The sequence below is a fragment of the Bufo gargarizans genome, chromosome 2 (assembly GCF_014858855.1).
Source record: "Bufo gargarizans isolate SCDJY-AF-19 chromosome 2, ASM1485885v1, whole genome shotgun sequence".
Lineage (NCBI taxonomy): Eukaryota > Metazoa > Chordata > Amphibia > Anura > Bufonidae > Bufo > Bufo gargarizans.
This window is the reverse complement of record NC_058081.1, coordinates 289,044,674-289,063,070: the sequence shown is the minus strand read 5'-3', so window position 1 is coordinate 289,063,070 and position 18,397 is coordinate 289,044,674. Positions and strand designations below refer to the sequence as shown.

Below are 18,397 nucleotides of genomic sequence, written 5' to 3'. Positions count from 1 at the left end.
CACTTTTGTCTAAGCAGCCGTTAAAACCGGCCCCGTTGCAGATGTTTTGTGATCTATTATCTACAGATGTAGCAGCCAACAAACGTTTGGCATGCTATACATGTAACTTCGCCCACCTGGGTGCTCTATGATATTTATGTAGCATGGCCATTCTAATACGAAAGTGCATGTAAATGGCAGCTGCTACATCTGTATTACATACAATAAGTATATACGTAAATTATACATTAATTCGTTTCTAACATCAATATTTATTTTATTATCAATATCTCTTTGTAAAATTTTGATGCTCATTGATTTAGAACGCATTTTAGAATGGTAATGTTTCTGTAGCCTGCAAAGCAGAAATCATTCATTTCTAGCAAACTAAAGTTACCATTAGTAGGCTGTCAGAGAATCCCACAAATCTTCTAGTGACTTTGTCTGCCACCGGTGACACCTTAAAAGGGTTCTCCGTCAGCAAAATCAGTAAAGGTGTTTGTAATAGATTATGTGTTGCAGTTTATTCACTAAGGGTTCTTTCACACTTGTGTCTTTTGTTTTCCGGTATTGAGTTCCGTCCTAGGGGCTCAGATCCGGAAAAGAACTGATCAGTTTTATCCTAATGCATTCGGAATGGAGAGCAATCCGTTCAGGATGCATCAGTTCAGTCCCTCTTACGTTGTTTGGCTGGAGAAAATACCACAGCATGCTGCAGTTCTCTCTCCGGCCAAAAATCCTGAACACTGCATGCGCAGACCTTTAAAAATGTGAAAATCATAAATACCGGATCAGTTTTTTCCGGATGACAACCGGAAAGACGGATCCGATATTGCAATGCATTTGTCAGATGGATCCAGATCTGTCTGACAAATGTATCTGTTTGCGTCTGGATTGCCGGATCCGACAGGCAGCTCCGGCGATGGAACTGCCTGCCGGAATCCTCTGCCGCAAGTGTGAAAGTAGTTTAAGCCATGGTCTTCTGACTGATATATCCATGTGATTATATATTTGTTCCCTTACTGAATGTCCATTTACCAGGAATCAGCACATAGATTCCTTAGAATTGTGTTGTGTCCACTTATGTTAAATTAATATGTTATTTATTAACCATGATATACTATACTGTTACAAGCAAAAATTGCCTAATTTTTGCCTTATTAACATTGTTTGAGGCAGTTGCTATGATGAACTGCGTCACATGTTGACCTTGCTCTGCTTGGTTACTTGGAGAGAAATGTTTGATTGCCTAGCCTTCCTTTAAATGTTCATGCTTTCTGCTGTTTAGTTGCCGGGTGTAACCTGTTGTCCCTGTGCTCTTCATTAGTGGTTTCTTGTTTGTCTTCATTAGTAGTTTCTTGTTTTTTTCCCTGTGGATTCTGTTCTGATTCTAGTCCTGAAGGTTTTTGATTTGTCTCTGGGTACTAAATCTTTTTTGTTGCCTTGCTGGTTAGTATCTCAGATCAGTCCCAGTTTTTTTTGGTCTGTTTGCCATCATTCATGTTTTCTCCGTTTGTATACCATCGCCCATCTGCTCCATTGAATTACTTTTCCTCCATCTGTTTGCCATCATCATTCAGTCTCTTTCATTGGTGTATATCTGTATATTGCTGTCCTCCATTGTTGCTATGTGCTTCATAATATATTTCTTGTAACTTTTCAGTTGTTATATAGTTAGACTCTACTGTCTGGTAAGTCCCAGTAAGACACTGTTAGCACCTGGAAAAGGTGAATTATATAGGTAAAGTGCAGTTATGCCGTTTTGTGAATACTCAAAGCTGTTACATATTTTTGTTAAATAATAAAGCAAGCATTCGCACAATACATAATAGAAGAGGAAAATAACAGCGCAGTGCTCTCTCTCTCTCTCTATATATATAGGAGGGGTTGATAGTAGGTTTCCAAACTGACAAAACAATTGATAATTGAAACTTTTGCACATTTCAACTTATGTTCAATATATTTGGCTTGGGGCTACGCCTAAGGGCGTTATCTAAGTGCTTCATCCTTGGTATTTACCCTTTAACACCTGTACAGGGATCTGGACTTCACTGCAGGGGAACCACCAGGTTCTACACCTTGGAGTATTCTGTTCAAAGGACTGCTGACCCATGGGGGTCAAAAGACACCAGTGCGGGGCATCTAGGGATCAGGCAAAAACCTTAGGCAGGAACATGCTATGGTCAGGCAGGCAGAGTTTGTGCGATCCAGTGAACAGTCTGATGTCAGGGCAGGCACCTCAGGGTCAGTATGGAGATCAGACAGCGGTCAGGTCAGGCACTGAAGGGTCAAATCCAGGAAGCTGGCAAAAGTCTGTACATGGGTAGACAAATGTAGAAACAGTACACCTTAGAAGGGCACTAGTTAACTATAGCCTATTGCTCACAAAGATGAAGGTGCCTTTAGAGCTGAAACGATTACTCGGTTTAATCGAGTAATTCGACACAAAAAAATACTCTATGCAATTTTTTAGCATCGAGGATTCGTTTGTTTAATGCGACCATGGAGCGGGAGTGAAGCGCTTGCTATTACTTACCGCTCCGTGGTCACCTGCCGGCTCGCTCCGTGGTCACCTGCCGGCTCGCACCGCGCTGCACTTTCTTCCTGACACATCGTCAGGTCATAGTGCATGTAAGCGCACACTATGACCCAACGCTGTGTGACGTCAGGACGTCAGTGCAGCGCGCAGAGAAGAAGATGGAGAAGCTGTGGAGCGGCGCCTCTATAGGAAAGGTAAGTACTGTCGCTTGGGACATGGCTAGGAGGGGGAGATAGTGGCACTGGTGGGCAGTTGGTGGCACTGGAGGGCACTGGAGGGCAGTTGGTGGCACTGTAGGGCTGTCATGCTAGATTTTATTTCATGTCATACATTGATCAGTGTCTGAAGCTATAGAAGTGGTGTTTCTTTTTCATATTTTACCTCCTGTATTTGGTGTTTTGTCTGTGCAAGGTTGTACATGTTTACAATTGAGGGGTCGTGCATCTGACAGCTGGTTTCAATCTCATCTCAATGGCCATCTTTATGCTATCTGCTCTATTCATCTGTATGATTGATTCCTTGTGCTTTCTAAACTCCAGTTATCCTCATTACTATTTTACATTGTTATTTATTAAAACAACCTCATCTGAATGCAAGAGGAACCAATTTAAAATCTGCTTTCTCAGCTGAAAAGGAATTAATAATTTACATCTTGTAAATCTTGTTTCAAATTATTACACAATCTAAATTAAATACAGAATAGATTTTTTAAAGGGAGTCTTTCACTGGGGTTAGAAGACTAACCCCATGATCTACATTATAGTCCCCATATTGGAATGCTACTTACCGTATAGTTGTCCATCGCTTATTTTCGCAAAAAAAACACTTTATTCAATATGTAAATTAGGTTCTGAAGGTGCCCTGGGGCGGCGTTCAATCGGCCGGTGCCCAGGCCCCTCGTCGCTTTGCATATGAAACCCCTCCCCAGGTTCTTCAGAAATCCAGCGCCGCGCCTGCACACTTCATTCCCCATTATGGGCAGAGGCACAAGAGCGTTTAATGCACATGTCCCGGCCCGTACATCTAGCCGGCCTTGTGCCTCTGCCCATAATGGGGAATGAAGTGTGCAGGCGCGGTGAATCTTGTGAACGGCACTGGCGCTGGATTTCTGAAGAAACTAGGGAGGGCCAGAGGGGTGAAAGGGGAGGGGTTTCATATGAAAAGCGAAGAGGGGCCTGGGCACCGGCCTCTTGAAAGCCGCCCCATGGCACCTTCAGAACCTAATTAACATATTGAATAAAAGTGTTTTTTAGCGAAAATAAGCGACGGACAGCTATAATGCAGATCATGGGGTTAGTGTTCTATAACGGTCAGTTTAGGTGAAAGACTCCCTTTTAAAGGAAGCCAAGAATAAGACATGCATATTGTTGTGTATCGACATGTATATTATTATACAGGGAGTGCAGAATTATTAGGCAAGTTGTATTTTTGAGGATTCATTTTATTATTGAACAACAACCATGTTCTCAATGAACCCAAAAAACTCATTAATATCAAAGCTGAATATTTTTGGAAGTAGTTTTTAGTTTGTTTTTAGTTTTAGCTATTTTAGGGGGATATCTGTGTGTGCAGGTGACTATTACTGTGCATAATTATTAGGCAACTTAACAAAAAACAAATATATACCCATTTCAATTATTTATTTTTACCAGTGAAACCAATATAACATCTCAACATTCACAAATATACATTTCTGACATTCAAAAACAAAACAAAAACAAATCAGTGACCAATATAGCCACCTTTCTTTGCAAGGACACTCAAAAGCCTGCCATCCATGGATTCTGTCAGTGTTTTGATCTGTTCACCATCAACATTGCGTGCAGCAGCAACCACAGCCTCCCAGACACTGTTCAGAGAGGTGTACTGTTTTCCCTCCTTGTAAATCTCACATTTGATGATGGACCACAGGTTCTCAATGGGGTTCAGATCAGGTGAACAAGGAGGCCATGTCATTAGTTTTTCTTCTTTTATACCCTTTCTTGCCAGCCAGGCTGTGGAGTACTTGGACGCGTGTGATGGAGCATTGTCCTGCATGAAAATCATGTTTTTCTTGAAGGATGCAGACTTCTTCCTGTACCACTGCTTGAAGAAGGTGTCTTCCAGAAACTGGCAGTAGGACTGGGAGTGGAGCTTGACTCCATCCTCAACCCGAAAAGGCCCCACAAGCTCATCTTTGATGATACCAGCCCAAACCAGTACTCCACCTCCACCTTGCTGGCGTCTGAGTCGGACTGGAGCTCTCTGCCCTTTACCAATCCAGCCACGGGAACATCCATCTGGCTCATCAAGACTCACTCTCATTTCATCAGTCCATAAAACCTTAGAAAAATCAGTCTTGAGATATTTCTTGGCCCAGTCTTGACGTTTCAGCTTGTGTGTCTTGTTCAGTGGTGGTCGTCTTTCAGCCTTTCTTACCTTGGCCATGTCTCTGAGTATTGCACACCTTGTGCTTTTGGGCACTCCAGTGATGTTGCAGCTCTGAAATATGGCCAAACTGGTGGCAAGTGGCATCTTGGCAGCTGCACGCTTGACTTTTCTCAGTTCATGGGCAGTTATTTTGCGCCTTGGTTTTTCCACACGCTTCTTGCGACCCTGTTGACTATTTTGAATGAAACGCTTGATTGTTCGATGATCACGCTTCAGAAGCTTTGCAATTTTAAGAGTGCTGCATCCCTCTGCAAGATATCTCACTATTTTTGACTTTTCTGAGCCTGTCAAGTCCTTCTTTTGACCCATTTTGCCAAAGGAAAGGAAGTTGCCTAATAATTATGCACACCTGATATAGGGTGTTGATATCATTAGACCACACCCCTTCTCATTACAGAGATGCACATCACCTAATATGCTTAATTGGTAGTAGGCTTTCGAGCCTATACAGCTTGGAGTAAGACAACATGCATAAAGAGGATGATGTGGTCAAAATACTCATTTGCCTAATAATTCTGCACTCCCTGTATTGTTATATTGTCATAATGTTATAGACACGTGCTTTATTTTGTACATGGGAAGGCATTTATCAAATCAGATACGTCTGTTTAAAGAAAGTTGCAAATCATGGCAATTGCTGCAATTTTTACATTTGGGCAAATTTTGTGACATTTGGTGTTCCTCGCCACTTTTCAAAGGCTTAAGGGCTCAAAGTGAGATTAGGCCCAGATTATGGCACATTTACAACTGCAAAAGTCGCAAAAAAAAGTTGCAACTCCACGCCTGGCAACCCCAGGTGTACTTTTACACATGTACTGTAGGTGTGAACTACATTGCACTCACACCAAATATATTATTAAGGTGCACTATTTCATAAATTTAGTGCAGGCACACAAAGCAACACAGACTTAAAACTGCCATAAAAACAAAGGCAAATTATAAATGTTTGTGTATTGGTGGATTGGTTTTTATGTTTCTGCAGCATAAGCAAGATATTGAAACACCGAGTATACTACTACTATAGAACATCATTGGAAATTTAGCATTTTAATTAGGCCTCATGCACACGACCGTTGTGTTCATCCGTGGCCGTTGTGCCGTTTTCCGTTTTTTTTTCGTGGACCCACTGACTTTCAATGGGTCCGTGGAAAAATCGGAAAATGCACCGTTTTGCAGCCGAGGCCGTGATCCGTGTATCCTGTCCGTCAAAAAAATATGACCTGTCCTATTTTTTTGACGGACAACGGTTCACGGACCCATTCAAGTCAATGGGTCCGTGAAAGAACACGGATGCACACAAGATTGGCATGCGTGTCCGTGATCCGTGGCCGTAGGTTGCTTTCATACAGACGGATCCGAAGATCTGTCTGCATAAAAGCTTTTTCAGATCATCGTGAAAACTCATATCCAACAGTATATTCTAACACAGAAGCGTTCCCATGGTGATGGGGACGCTTCTAGTTAGAATACACTACAAACTTTGTACAAGACTGCCCCCTGCTGCCTGGCAGCACCCGATCTCTTACAGGTGGATATGATAGCACAATTAACCCCTTCAGGTGCGGCACCTAAAGGGGTTAATTGTACTATCATATTCCCCTGTAAGAGATCAGGGCTGCCAGGCAGCAGGGGGCAGACCCCCCCCTCCCCAGTTTGAATATGGTTGGTGGCACAGTGTGCGCCCCCCATAGGGCCCCCCTTCCTCCCTCTAATGTTAGAAATCGTTGGTGGCACAGTGTGCGCCCACCATCGCCCCCCCTCCCTCTATTGTAATAAATCGTTGGTGGCACAGTGTGCACCCACCATCGGGCCCCCCCTTCCTCCCTCTAATGTTAGAAATCGTTGGTGGCACAGTGTGCGCCCACCATTGGCCCCCCCTCCCTCTATAGCAGTAACAACATTGGTGGCAGTGTGCGGCCTCCCTTTCCTCCCCCCCCCCTATCATTGGTGGCAGCGGAGTACCAATCGGAGTCCCAGTTTAATCGCTGGGGCTCCGATCGGTAACCATGGCAACCAGGAAGCTACTGCAGCCCTGGTTGCCATGGTTACTTAGCAATAGCACAACAGTAGAAGATTCATACTTACCTGCTTGCTGCTGCGATGTCTGTGACCGGCCGGGAGCTCCTCCTACTGGTAAGTGACAGTTCTTTAGCAATGCGCCGCACAGACCTTTCACTCACCAGTAGGTGGAGCTCCCGGCCGGACACAGACATCGCAGCAGCAAGCAGGTAACTATGAGTCTTCTACTATTGTACTATTGCTAAGTAACCATGGCAACCAGTACTGCAGTAGCGTCCTGGTTTCCATGGTTACCAATCGGAGCCCCAGCGATTAAACTGGGACTCCGATCGGAACTCCGCTGCCACCAATGATGGGGGGGCGTGGGGGGGGGAAATGGGAGGCCGCACACTGCCAACAATGTTGTTACTGCTATAGAGGGAGGGGGCCGATGGTGGGCGCACACTGTGCCACCAACGATTTATTACAATAGAGGGAGGGAGGGGGGGCGATGGTGGGCGCACACTGTGCCACCAACGATTTATTACAATGGAGGGAGGGGGGCGATGGTGGGCGCACACTGTGCCACCAATGATTTATTACAATAGAGGGGGGGGCGATGGTTGGCGCACACTGTGCCACCAACGATTTATTACAATAGAGGGAGGGAGGGGAGGCGATGGTGGGCGCACACTGTGCCACCAACGATTTATTACAATAGAGGGAGGGAGGGGGGGCGATGGTGGGCGCACACTGTGCCACCAACGATTTCTAACATTAGAGGGAGGAAGGGGGGGCCCGATGGGGGGCGCACACTGTGCCACCAACGATATTCAAACTGGGGAGGGGGGGGTCTGCCCCCTGCTGCCTGGCAGCCCTGATCTCTTACAGGGGAATATGATAGTACAATTAACCCCTTTAGGTGCCGCACCTGAAGGGGTTAATTGTGCTATCATATCCCCCTGTAAGAGATCGGGTGCTGCCAGGCAGCAGGGGGCAGTCTTGTACAAAGTTTGTAGTGTATTCTAACTAGAAGCGTCCCCATCACCATGGGAACGCCTCTGTGTTAGAATATACTGTCGGATCTGAGTTTCACGAAGTAGCTCATATCCGACAGTAACATAGAGGCATTCCCATGGTGATGGGGACGCTTCAAGTTAAAATATACCATCGGATTGGAGAAAACTCCAATCCGATGGTATAAAAAAACTCCAGACTTTACATTGAAAGTCAATGGGGACGGATCCGTTTGAAATGGCACCATATTGTGTCAACGTCAAACGGATCCGTCCCCATTGACTTGCATTTTAATTCAGGACGGATCCGTTTGGCTCCGCACGGCCAGGCGGACACCAAAACGACTTTTTTTTCATGTCCGTGGATCCTCCAAAAATCAAGGAAGACCCACGGACGAAAAAACGGTCACGGATCACGGACCTACGGACCCCGTTTTTGCGGACCGTGAAAATAAACTGTCGTGTGCATGAGGCCTTAATGAGAGGATCTATATGTAGATATCATGGAGATGCATTTAACATGATCATAATAAAGTAGTCATTCTACATACAAACAAAACCCCAATCCAAGCATTATGTAACCACTCATGGATAAAAGTGCGGGATTTACTAAAAGTAAGAAATAGTGTAAAATTCCACATTTTTATCAACTTTTCAAAGCCTGTCATTTTTATTTTCTACAATTGATGATATTGTATGCTTGTTAGAGACCCTGTCACATTATGATCATCTTGTTACAAAGTACTTAACGACCATAAATGGATTTGAAATATATACATTTCTCAACCCCTTCTTTTCTTAACCTATTAGAAATCCTCCATGTATTTGTTACCTAGTCTGTCATTTATTGTCACTGGGCAAATGGCTTACCCTCAAAATTAGGCTATGAGACCTAATGCATAAAATGGTGGCTGTGTTATCAGCAGTCATTGTGTCATTACTACAATATTGCCCAATATTTATTTGAAATTTCCCTACCCACTGGTACCTGAGATGAGATCTATACTTGCTTGCTCTCTACCGCTTTGTTCCCTGGCTTGCATGTGCCACAGCAGCCAATGACTCCACCTCAGTGGTGACATGTCCCTAAGCTGCATGTGATCAAGCATTGAGGTGCCATTTGGCATCGCTGAGGCCTGTCATTGGCTGCAGCGGCAGACAAACCCATGTGTGCAAAAGTTGACAAGCCTGGACTGGATGTACAGTGATGACGGCCTGGCGGAACCAGAATAGAGTGTTGGGGGTTAGGTAAGTAAAGGTTTCTTCCCATTTACAACTGGGTTTCTGGGGTGATTTGAAACAAGAATCCTGCACAACCCCTTTAAGATGATAAACGGATTACTGTATGCATTAATTAACAGATCAGAATGTCTTCTGTAAGTTTAAGCTTGTTGTATTATTATTTCTAAATCATCTGCTTGTTATTGTTAATGTGCAGCTTTTCTTTACAACACCATGGGTCTATAATGTCAAACATTTTTTAGTCTTCAATTAACATAGTCATTTGCTTGTGAGACACCATAAAGGCTGGTTGAACCAGGTGTGTTCAAACCAAATAGTAGCTCTAAAGTATCTAGTAGAATTCAATGTAATTCTAGGTTAAGGACTCTCATCTAAAAGCCAGGGTTTAAAGTATTGTTCTATGCCTCATCAGACCCCCAAACTCCATCAGCCTCAGATCAGACCCTCTCAACCTCATTAGCATCAGATCAGACCCTAATCAACCTCAAATCAGACCCCCAACAACCTTATATCATACCCCCATCAGCCTCAGATCAGACCCTCATCAACCTCAAATCAGACCCCCAACAACCTTATATCAGACCCCCGTCAGCCTCAGATCAGACCCCCGTCAGCCTCAGATCAGACCCCATCAGCCTCAAATCAGACCCCATCAGCCTCAAATCAGACCCCCATCAACCTCAGATCAGTCCCCCATCAGCCTCAGATCAGACCACCATTAAACTTACATCAGACCCCCCATCTTCCCTCAGCCTCAGATTGAACCTCCATCAGACCTCAGATCAGACTTTAAAAAAATAAATAAACTTACCTTGCCACTTCCTGTTCCCTTGTCTTCTTCCGATCTGTGTTGCATTGTGACCTGACATTGCACAGCTTTATGTTATAGCGCGCTCCTACGTGTATTACGTCCTGATGCTATACGCTGTCAGGACACAGTGCAGAGCAGGGCCCTGAAAGAATACCAGGGAGAGTGAGTACAGCTGCACAATGCTTCCCTTCCCACTCCCCTTGCCTACCACATACTAATGACCATTTCCATAATGGAAGCGGTTAATAGCATTCGCACTGTAAGATGCATCGCCACTTTTCCCTCACTTTAGAAGGAAAAAGTGTGTCTTATAATCTAAAAAAAATGGTAATTACTGAAAGGACAATACTTAACTGCTCGACACTGCTGTGGTCCTCCACGCTGACTCCTGCACCTTCATCTTCCGGTCTGGTTTTGGTTTCTTCCTCCCCAGCATGGGCATGATCACCTGAATATCTTCAATCAACTCTGGTTTAGCTGAGATGTTTCTCTTGTGGACACATTACCACTGAAGCCAGTAGTTGTCTGAAGAGGATCACAGAGGTGACCATGCCTATGCCAGGGAGGAAGAAAACAAACCCTAGACTAGAAGATAGAGACATGGGAGCTAGTGCTGTGGACCGGAGTAGCAGTAAGCAGGTATGTATGATCCTTTCAGTAGGAGAGTCAGGCTGCCTGCACTTGCATTTTATTATGCATTCCGGGACAACGCCTTTAATTTTCCTATTGGTTTTGCTGAAGTATGACATACCTATTACTGCCTACATCAAACAATGAATCTCGTTATAACAAAGACATTTATGCTGTGCAGCTTAGGCATTTTTACAGGAGCCCCATGTTTTAAAAGGGTAGTCAGCCATGCTATTTTATATAGTGGAACAAAGATGTATGGCAAAAGCACCCAACCCATTGCCTGGGCATGTTGAATAAGAAACTTCCCCCACATGAATGCTGAACATGTATCACAAATAAATTTGACCGATTCTAATGAACTGATTCTTTATACTCTTTATTTCGGTTCCCTTTTATACGGTTCAGATGTTAGAAAGTATGAATTGCATATTGTATCTTATCAAAGAAACGCATTAACATTTTATCTGTGAGCAATATCTTTCAGAGTGAATACATTGTCTTCAAACTTGTTTACTCTTTATTTCCTCTTTTTAGCTGTGGTCCACAAACGGAGTAATGCACTGATCACACTCTTTTTATTTTTCATTATTTAATAGCTGTATGTGTTTATCAAGGCCAACTGTATTTTGAAGGAGAGAATCAAGCTGTCTTTTCGAGTACTGGAACATGCATACTGCTCCAATGCAAGGTAAACAGGTGCTTTTATTTCTGGTAGACAATATTGTATAAGGTATGAGAGATGTATTCCTATTCCTTTGGTGGGTTACGTTCTCTAACAAAGGAATAACGTGAATATGATGTTATGTTGTGCCAGATTCTGCACCAAGTGCCCAGGACTCGACTTTACTGTGACACTGATCTGCTTCACAACCCCTCACCTCTGCTTTGAGTGGCAGGTAAAACATATAACCAAGAGACCACTATAGCTGTCACTTAGAGCAGAAGATTGCGGTTGTGAATCAGCTCAGTGTAGAGAGCACTTTACATTGAAGTCCTGCCCTGGACACTTGAGAGCAGAATAAAACTTAATATTCACACTACTCCTGATGAGAAAATCTCCAAAAGGTTATGTATGTACTGCTCTCCTCAGCCCCTACCTACTGCTGTCAACAGTTTAGCGTGTCAGAAGAGTTTTACAGCACTCAATGATGATGCTTAATTTCCTTTTAAGTCCAAAATATAGGGGGCTATTTATTAAGACCCACTTTTTTAGACCTGGTGTGAGCGGAGAGAAGTTGCAGATTGCTGTGCAACTAACCGTTGTGCCAGAAATACGCCTAATAATATGACCCCCATAATGTCCATAAAGATCAATTTAGAGTTCATAGAATAAGAAGACACCACATAGTATCATAAATTTGTGGAGGTTTGGATGCTTCCTCAGCAGAGGTATATGTGGTGAAGATATGTGGAGGGATGCAAGATCGTCTGACCCACATATCTTCACCATAGATACCTCCACTGAGAAAAATCCTGTTTGACCAAAATGTTTCCGGAGATTTATGATACTGTGTGGTGTCTCCTTATTCTATCAACTCTTAGGCCCCCTGCACACGATCAGGATTGCGTGCGGATTTTGCTCGCGGATTTGCGTGCGAAAAATCCGCACCGTAGGTCATGTACATTGTATTCTATGAGAATTTGAAATTCTCAATGCACACGATGCAGATTTTTTCCACGTGGATTTTGACCTGCGGTGCGGATTTTAAAATCCGCGACATGTCAATAAATTTTTTTTTTCCTGACCGGATTTTTTTTTCCCGCACCGAATCCGCACGCAAATCCGCATCCAAATCCGCACCAATTAAGGATGAATTGACCGCACAGATTTGCCTGCGAACACCTGCGGATTTCAGGGCGGATTCTCCGCACATGAATCCTGAACGTGTGCATGTACCCTTAATGGATCATTCTGGATATATTATGTTTTTTTTTTATCATTTTTTTTATAATTATTAAATAAGAATTGAACAAGTGCAAGTGATGCTAAATTCTTCTGACTATATTGTATGATTGACAAGTCCTTCACAGGCACCTACCCAAGAGTGCAAACCACACCTTCTTTCAACAGTTTAGCATAGTCAGAACTGCTGACAGATTCCCTTTAAATGTGCAAAACTATCAAAAGTGGAACATATGGACAAAAACATACAATGAAATGCTAGCAATTTGCCGTGGACCTGCATTGTGCTAGCTTTTTAAATGACCGTCTGTGCATATGTGTTTCCATAAAGTAATGGGGTGAGTTTCCTTTAGTGCCGTGCCGCATGGGTAGAGTTATTATTATAATGCTTTTCTAGATGTGTATCATTTCATTGTTTCTTTTTTCCCCACACAGCATCTGCTAAAGTAATTGCCATTGTAATGCTTTTGTGAATACATTCTGTGCCTTTGTTTCATGCCCAAGTCCTTCTTTAAAAAAGGAAAACGTGACGCACATCAAGAACAAGCAGAGTAGTTCTATTCTTTAAACAAAGGTTTTTCACGTGAACATAAAATATAAAGCCATTCAATCATCATCTAATGCTCTTGTTTAAACAATGAGACAAGAAAGCCTTGTGCTAAATGACTATAATGCCATCCCCAATTCTGGGTTTAAATCTGCTAATGCAGAAAAATACAGATGGAGCAGTAATTTATTTGAAAGTACATTCATTTTTACAAGCAGATTAAGTGTTGTTATTTAGTTTATCTAATGGCAATGGGAAATCCCAGTTGGTGGACCCATATGCTGGTATGACGGCCCACAAAGGCTTTGACATGCACTTTAATATGACTGCAACTTACTTTCTCTGAAAAGATTTTCTAATCATTTCAGTCCAACAACAGTAATTGTATTTATAATGTCTCAATGCTTTTCATTTCCTTACCAAGCCTGTTCCTTTATGAGTGACAATAACGCTATAAGTAGATATAATTTTTTTGCCATTTTCGGCTGATATAACATTTTTGTATAGGTAAAATTTTGATTTGTAGAATAGATTCTTTAAATAATATACTATTTCTGTATGCAGCGAAGGCTGTCAATCACTAAGCAGAACCTCCCACTGGACTCCTAAACCCAGAATGAGCAGAGATTTAAATGAATAAACATTTACACTGATTTACACGTTAAGTAATACTTAGGCCTCGTTCACACTTCAGTGTTTGGTCAGTGATTTCTATCAGTGATTTGTGAGCCAAAACCAGAAGTGGAGCCTCCACAGACATGAGGTAGAAGGGAAAGATCTGCTCCTGTTCTGTGTTTAGAGTTGTACCTGGTTTTGGCTCACAAATCACTGATGGAAATCACAGACTAAACACTGAAGTCTGAACGAGGCCTTAGGGATGGGAGATGTAGCCAACATACAAACTAAAACTGTATTAGCATTATACATTTTAGAACAGCTGGTAACAGAACATGCACACCACTGAGATAAGACTACAAACTACCGTATATTCTATATGTCATTTTAATAGCTACACACCATCTTACCCGGAACAATTCAATCTTTAAACTTTTGCTGGGTTTATCATCGGTGATTCATCAATTGATGGTCTGTTAGCACAATTTATTTAGTATGTGTTGTCTTTCAGATGCAGTTTACCATGTATTAAACTGTCAAAACAGACTGGGCTGATGACTTTAATACCGCAATCATATTCATGTTATGTAGGCCCATCACTAGGCTGTGGAAATTACAAGATATTACCAAAAATATGATTAAGCTGTAAATGAAAATGCATTTTGAATCTGTACTGCTTTCTTCAGCGGAGCACATTCGGTGGCATAAGTATATACCGTAGAATGTAGAGGTAGCAGTTGTACCTGGGCCCTGGAGCCTAAGAAGTCCTACTACCCTGTAAGAGTACACACATATAAAAAATGGCACATGGTGAGTGTGGCCCTTCTGGTGATTTAACATTTGGGCTTAGGCACATTTATAAAAATAAAATAAAAACCTTTCTATAATTTGGGCCTGGTCTTACATACAGTAAGTTGGATGAAAGTTTTTGGCATTTAAAATGTTATATATGCTTAATCAATTTGGACAAGTTAGACCATGAGAACTGTCAGCCGTGAGGAAAATGTTTAAAAACAGCAGCAGCAAGCTTTAGGCCCCTTTCACACGGGCGTTGCGGGAAAATGTGCGGGTGCGTTGTGGGAACACCCGCGATTTTTCTGCGCGAGTGCAAAATATTGTAATGCGTTTTGCACACGCGTGAGAAAAATCGGCATGTTTGGTACCCAGACCCGAACTTCTTCACAGAAGTTCGGGTTTGGGTTAGGTGTTCTGTAGATTGAATTATTTTCCCTTATAACATGGTTATAAGGGAAAATAATAGCATTCTGAATACAGAATGCATAGTAAAATAGCGCTGGAGGGGTTAAAAAAAAAAAAAAAAAACATTTAACTCAGCTTAGTCCACTTGCTCGCGTAGCCGGCATCTCCTTCTGTCTTCATCTTAGCTTTGTGTAGCAACAAGGACCTGTGGTGATGTCACAGTCATCACATGATCCATCACTATGGTAAAAGATGATGGATCATGTGATGACTGATGTCACCAAAGGTCCTTGTTGCTATACAGAGCTAAGATGAAGACAGAAGGAGATGCTGGGCAGCTCGAACAAGTGGACTAAGGTGAGTTAAATGATTTTTTTATTTGTTATTTTTTTTTAACCCCTCCAGCGCTATTTTACTATGCATTCTGTATTCAGAATGCTATTATTTTCCCTTATAACCATCGTCTCCTAGCAACCGTGCGTGAAAATCGCACCGCATCCGCACTTGCTTGCAGATGCTTGCGATTTTCACGCAACCCCATTCACTTCTATGGGGCCTGCGTTGCGTGGATTATCGCACCGCAACGCACAAAGAGGAGCATGCTGCGATTTTCACGCAACGCATAAGTGATGCGTGAAAATCACTGCTCATGTTAACAGCCCCATAGAAATGAATGGGTCGGTATTCAGTGCGGGTGCAATGCGTTCAACTCACGCATCGCATCCGCGCGGAATACTCGCCCGTGTGAAAGGGGCCTTAGGGTATGACCACATGGAGTGCAGTAACCCGCAAAACCATGAGGCCATCAACAAAAAAGACCAAATAAGCAAAGTGCTTCTTATTAATTAATATGATGCTGCCGCACGATACTTCCCAAACGCAGAAGGTCCACTCTGTGTGGCCGTACCCGTACAAGTATGGTTGACATTCCTTCGAGATTTTTGATTCCATAACTACAAAAAAAGATTATCTTAGCTCCACTGTTTTTGTTAGATTATGGAATGTCTCAAATATTGTCTTCTGTGTTATTTTACAGAGCAACAAAATGCAACGCACAGAGTTTTCAGAATGTATGCCTGCCAACTGTCCACAATCAGAGCAAATAGTGCTGAAGAACAGCTGCTGCAAAGTCTGCAAAGGTATGTTATTAACACTTCATAAAGTTTTCTTCCCAAGAACTTCTATAGACTATCTACTGGGTATGCAATAAACTGCAGACAGTAAGGGTCCAGCTAAGAGCTGGCTGCCTGGTCCTAGTATGTGGTGGAGTAGTGGCAATACTACACATAGAGTTACTTTCCATGAAAGTCAACATGTAACCTTGAAAATGCAGTGCAACCATTGGGCAGCCTGTTGTAGGCCAGGGGGTGCTGAAAGAGTGATATATCATTTTAAAAATTAATTGTGACATGTTGTTTATTTATAGAAATCTCTGTTCTTTCTAAAACAGTGCAGTCCAGTGGGTGATCTCACTCATATTTGACAGACCCACCTGTATGAGCGTACATACAGGGAGCTGTCAGTCACTGACTTGGACCGCTCACTGGACTCTTACGTCTAGAAAGAGCATGGATTATTATGAGTAAGGTAGATAAAGGCAATCTTAAGGGCAATCTGTTAAAGGCAATTCTAGCTGAGGGTAGCATAAAGTAGTGACAGAGACCCCAATTCCAATGCCGTCAGACCTTGTCATCAGCGCTCAGTCTTCATATTCATTAGGTGCCACCTCCTCCTTACTGAAAGTCAGTTGTGAGGTGGGGGAAGTGGGCAGCTAATGAATATTAAAGACTCTAGGCAGCGGCGTTGCTAGAGTCTGAAAAGATCCGGGGCCCAAACCCCAATGAATATGGCCCAGTTTTCTAAGTCACCCCCCCCCCCCCCAACACACCGCATTTTGCTGTACTTGCTATACAGCAGCACATACCTGTCACATCCAGTGCCTCCAGATGACATCTCCTCCGATGTATATTTTATCATCTTCTCCTTTTGGTCCGTAGAACTTCTTTCAGCTATGCCTCGTCTCTGCAGAGTGTGACACACAGACATCTTGGCTTCCTCACATTTCTATCATGATCTCCCAACCTGGGGCCCCCACAGTGTTATTCTGCTGCTCGCTGTGCTTCCCAGTACCCCACAAAATTGCGTTACACTCATAGTGACAGTGCTCCTAAAAGTCCCACAAATAGTAATTCCCTTTTAGAATGCCTCCATTAGTAATACTGCCCCCTACAGTGCCCCCAATAGTGATAACTCTCCCCAAGAATGCCCCCATTAGTAGAAGACCCCTACAGTATTAATAATACCCTCACAGAGCCACCAGTAGAAATAAGGCCCCCTATTTTCCCCCCAGTGGTAATAAAGCTATCTACAGACCCCTTAGTAGTAATATGGCCTCCATAGTGCTCTTAGTTTAAATAAGGTGGATCTATAAGTCCCTCCTATAGAGCCCCCAGTAGTAATAAGAACGCCTATAATGTCCCCTGGATTTATAATACCCCTACAGTGCCCCCAGCAAAGTTCACAATAACGCCTGTACAAGCATCTATGATGCTTGTTCAGGCGATTTTACTCCCTGCAAAAAGTCTTCCACATTCATCAGCGCAGTGAGCGCTGTGAATGACACAGGCAGCGCAGCGATGCTCCCTGTGCCTAAAATAACCAGCAAGGAACTTTGTTATTATTTGGGTATTGGCACGCCAGAGCAATACAGAGGAGGCAGGGAAACCCTACGAGAGTTAGAAGGAGGAGGGGCTGGCTGTAGTAAGGAGAGCAGGGCGTGCTGCCCAAGGACCCCGGCAAACATGACAGGACTGCTGGAGAGCTAAGGAGCTGTGCACTTATGTGACTGGTCTGAGAGAAGAGGTCTGTGACCGCTCCGGCCCTGTTGTGGCAGTGAAAAGCCCGGCCTGTCAGTCTTCAAGTAAGTGACTCCCCCCTCCCCCAATCATGGTTCCGTCAAGTCTCCCAGTCCTCTGCTCCCTCCTCCTCTTGTCACCCCACTAGTGACCCTGCTCCCACCCACCAGTGACCCTACTCCCCCTCCTCCTGTCACCCCACTGGTGACCCTGCTCCCCCTCCTCCTGTCACCCCACTAGTGACCCTGCCCCCCCTCCTCCTGTCACCCCACAGAGAAGAAGCTGAACAGACTCTGCCGACTATGATGGGATCCGTTCAGTTTTCGTTCAGGATCCTGTCTTTTTGCCAGACAAAAAAGTGCTGCATATGAGGCTTTGTCTGGTCTTTTAATAGAATCTGCAACAGAGGCTCCAAACACAGCCTCCAACGCAGATGTGAGCGAGTACAGGCCTATGTATTATGTATTTTAATTACCGCAACTTTCATACTCCTCCTTAGGTAAAAATACTCCTCAAAAATGGTCAGAGGAGTATTTTCACTCTTCTGGAAAAAAAAGGAGTGTGACCTCTGGCCCATAGTATTTATACTTCCCCCTACTGTTATAATGCTTGCCCTGAAGTGACCCCAG

The 18,397-nt window shown here is 43.4% G+C and overlaps 1 protein-coding gene across 1 annotated transcript in view; it reads left to right on the top strand.

Moving 5' to 3' along the window:
- The window catches only part of NELL2 (neural EGFL like 2), a 394,581-nt gene that overhangs the window by 158,635 nt on the left and 217,549 nt on the right, over positions 1 to 18,397 (top strand). Inside the window, exons 10-11 of the mRNA XM_044280375.1 lie at positions 11,245 to 11,336; positions 15,950 to 16,052. Coding sequence (XP_044136310.1) covers positions 11,245 to 11,336; positions 15,950 to 16,052 — 195 coding nt within the window. The remainder of the gene's footprint in view (positions 1 to 11,244; positions 11,337 to 15,949; positions 16,053 to 18,397) is intronic.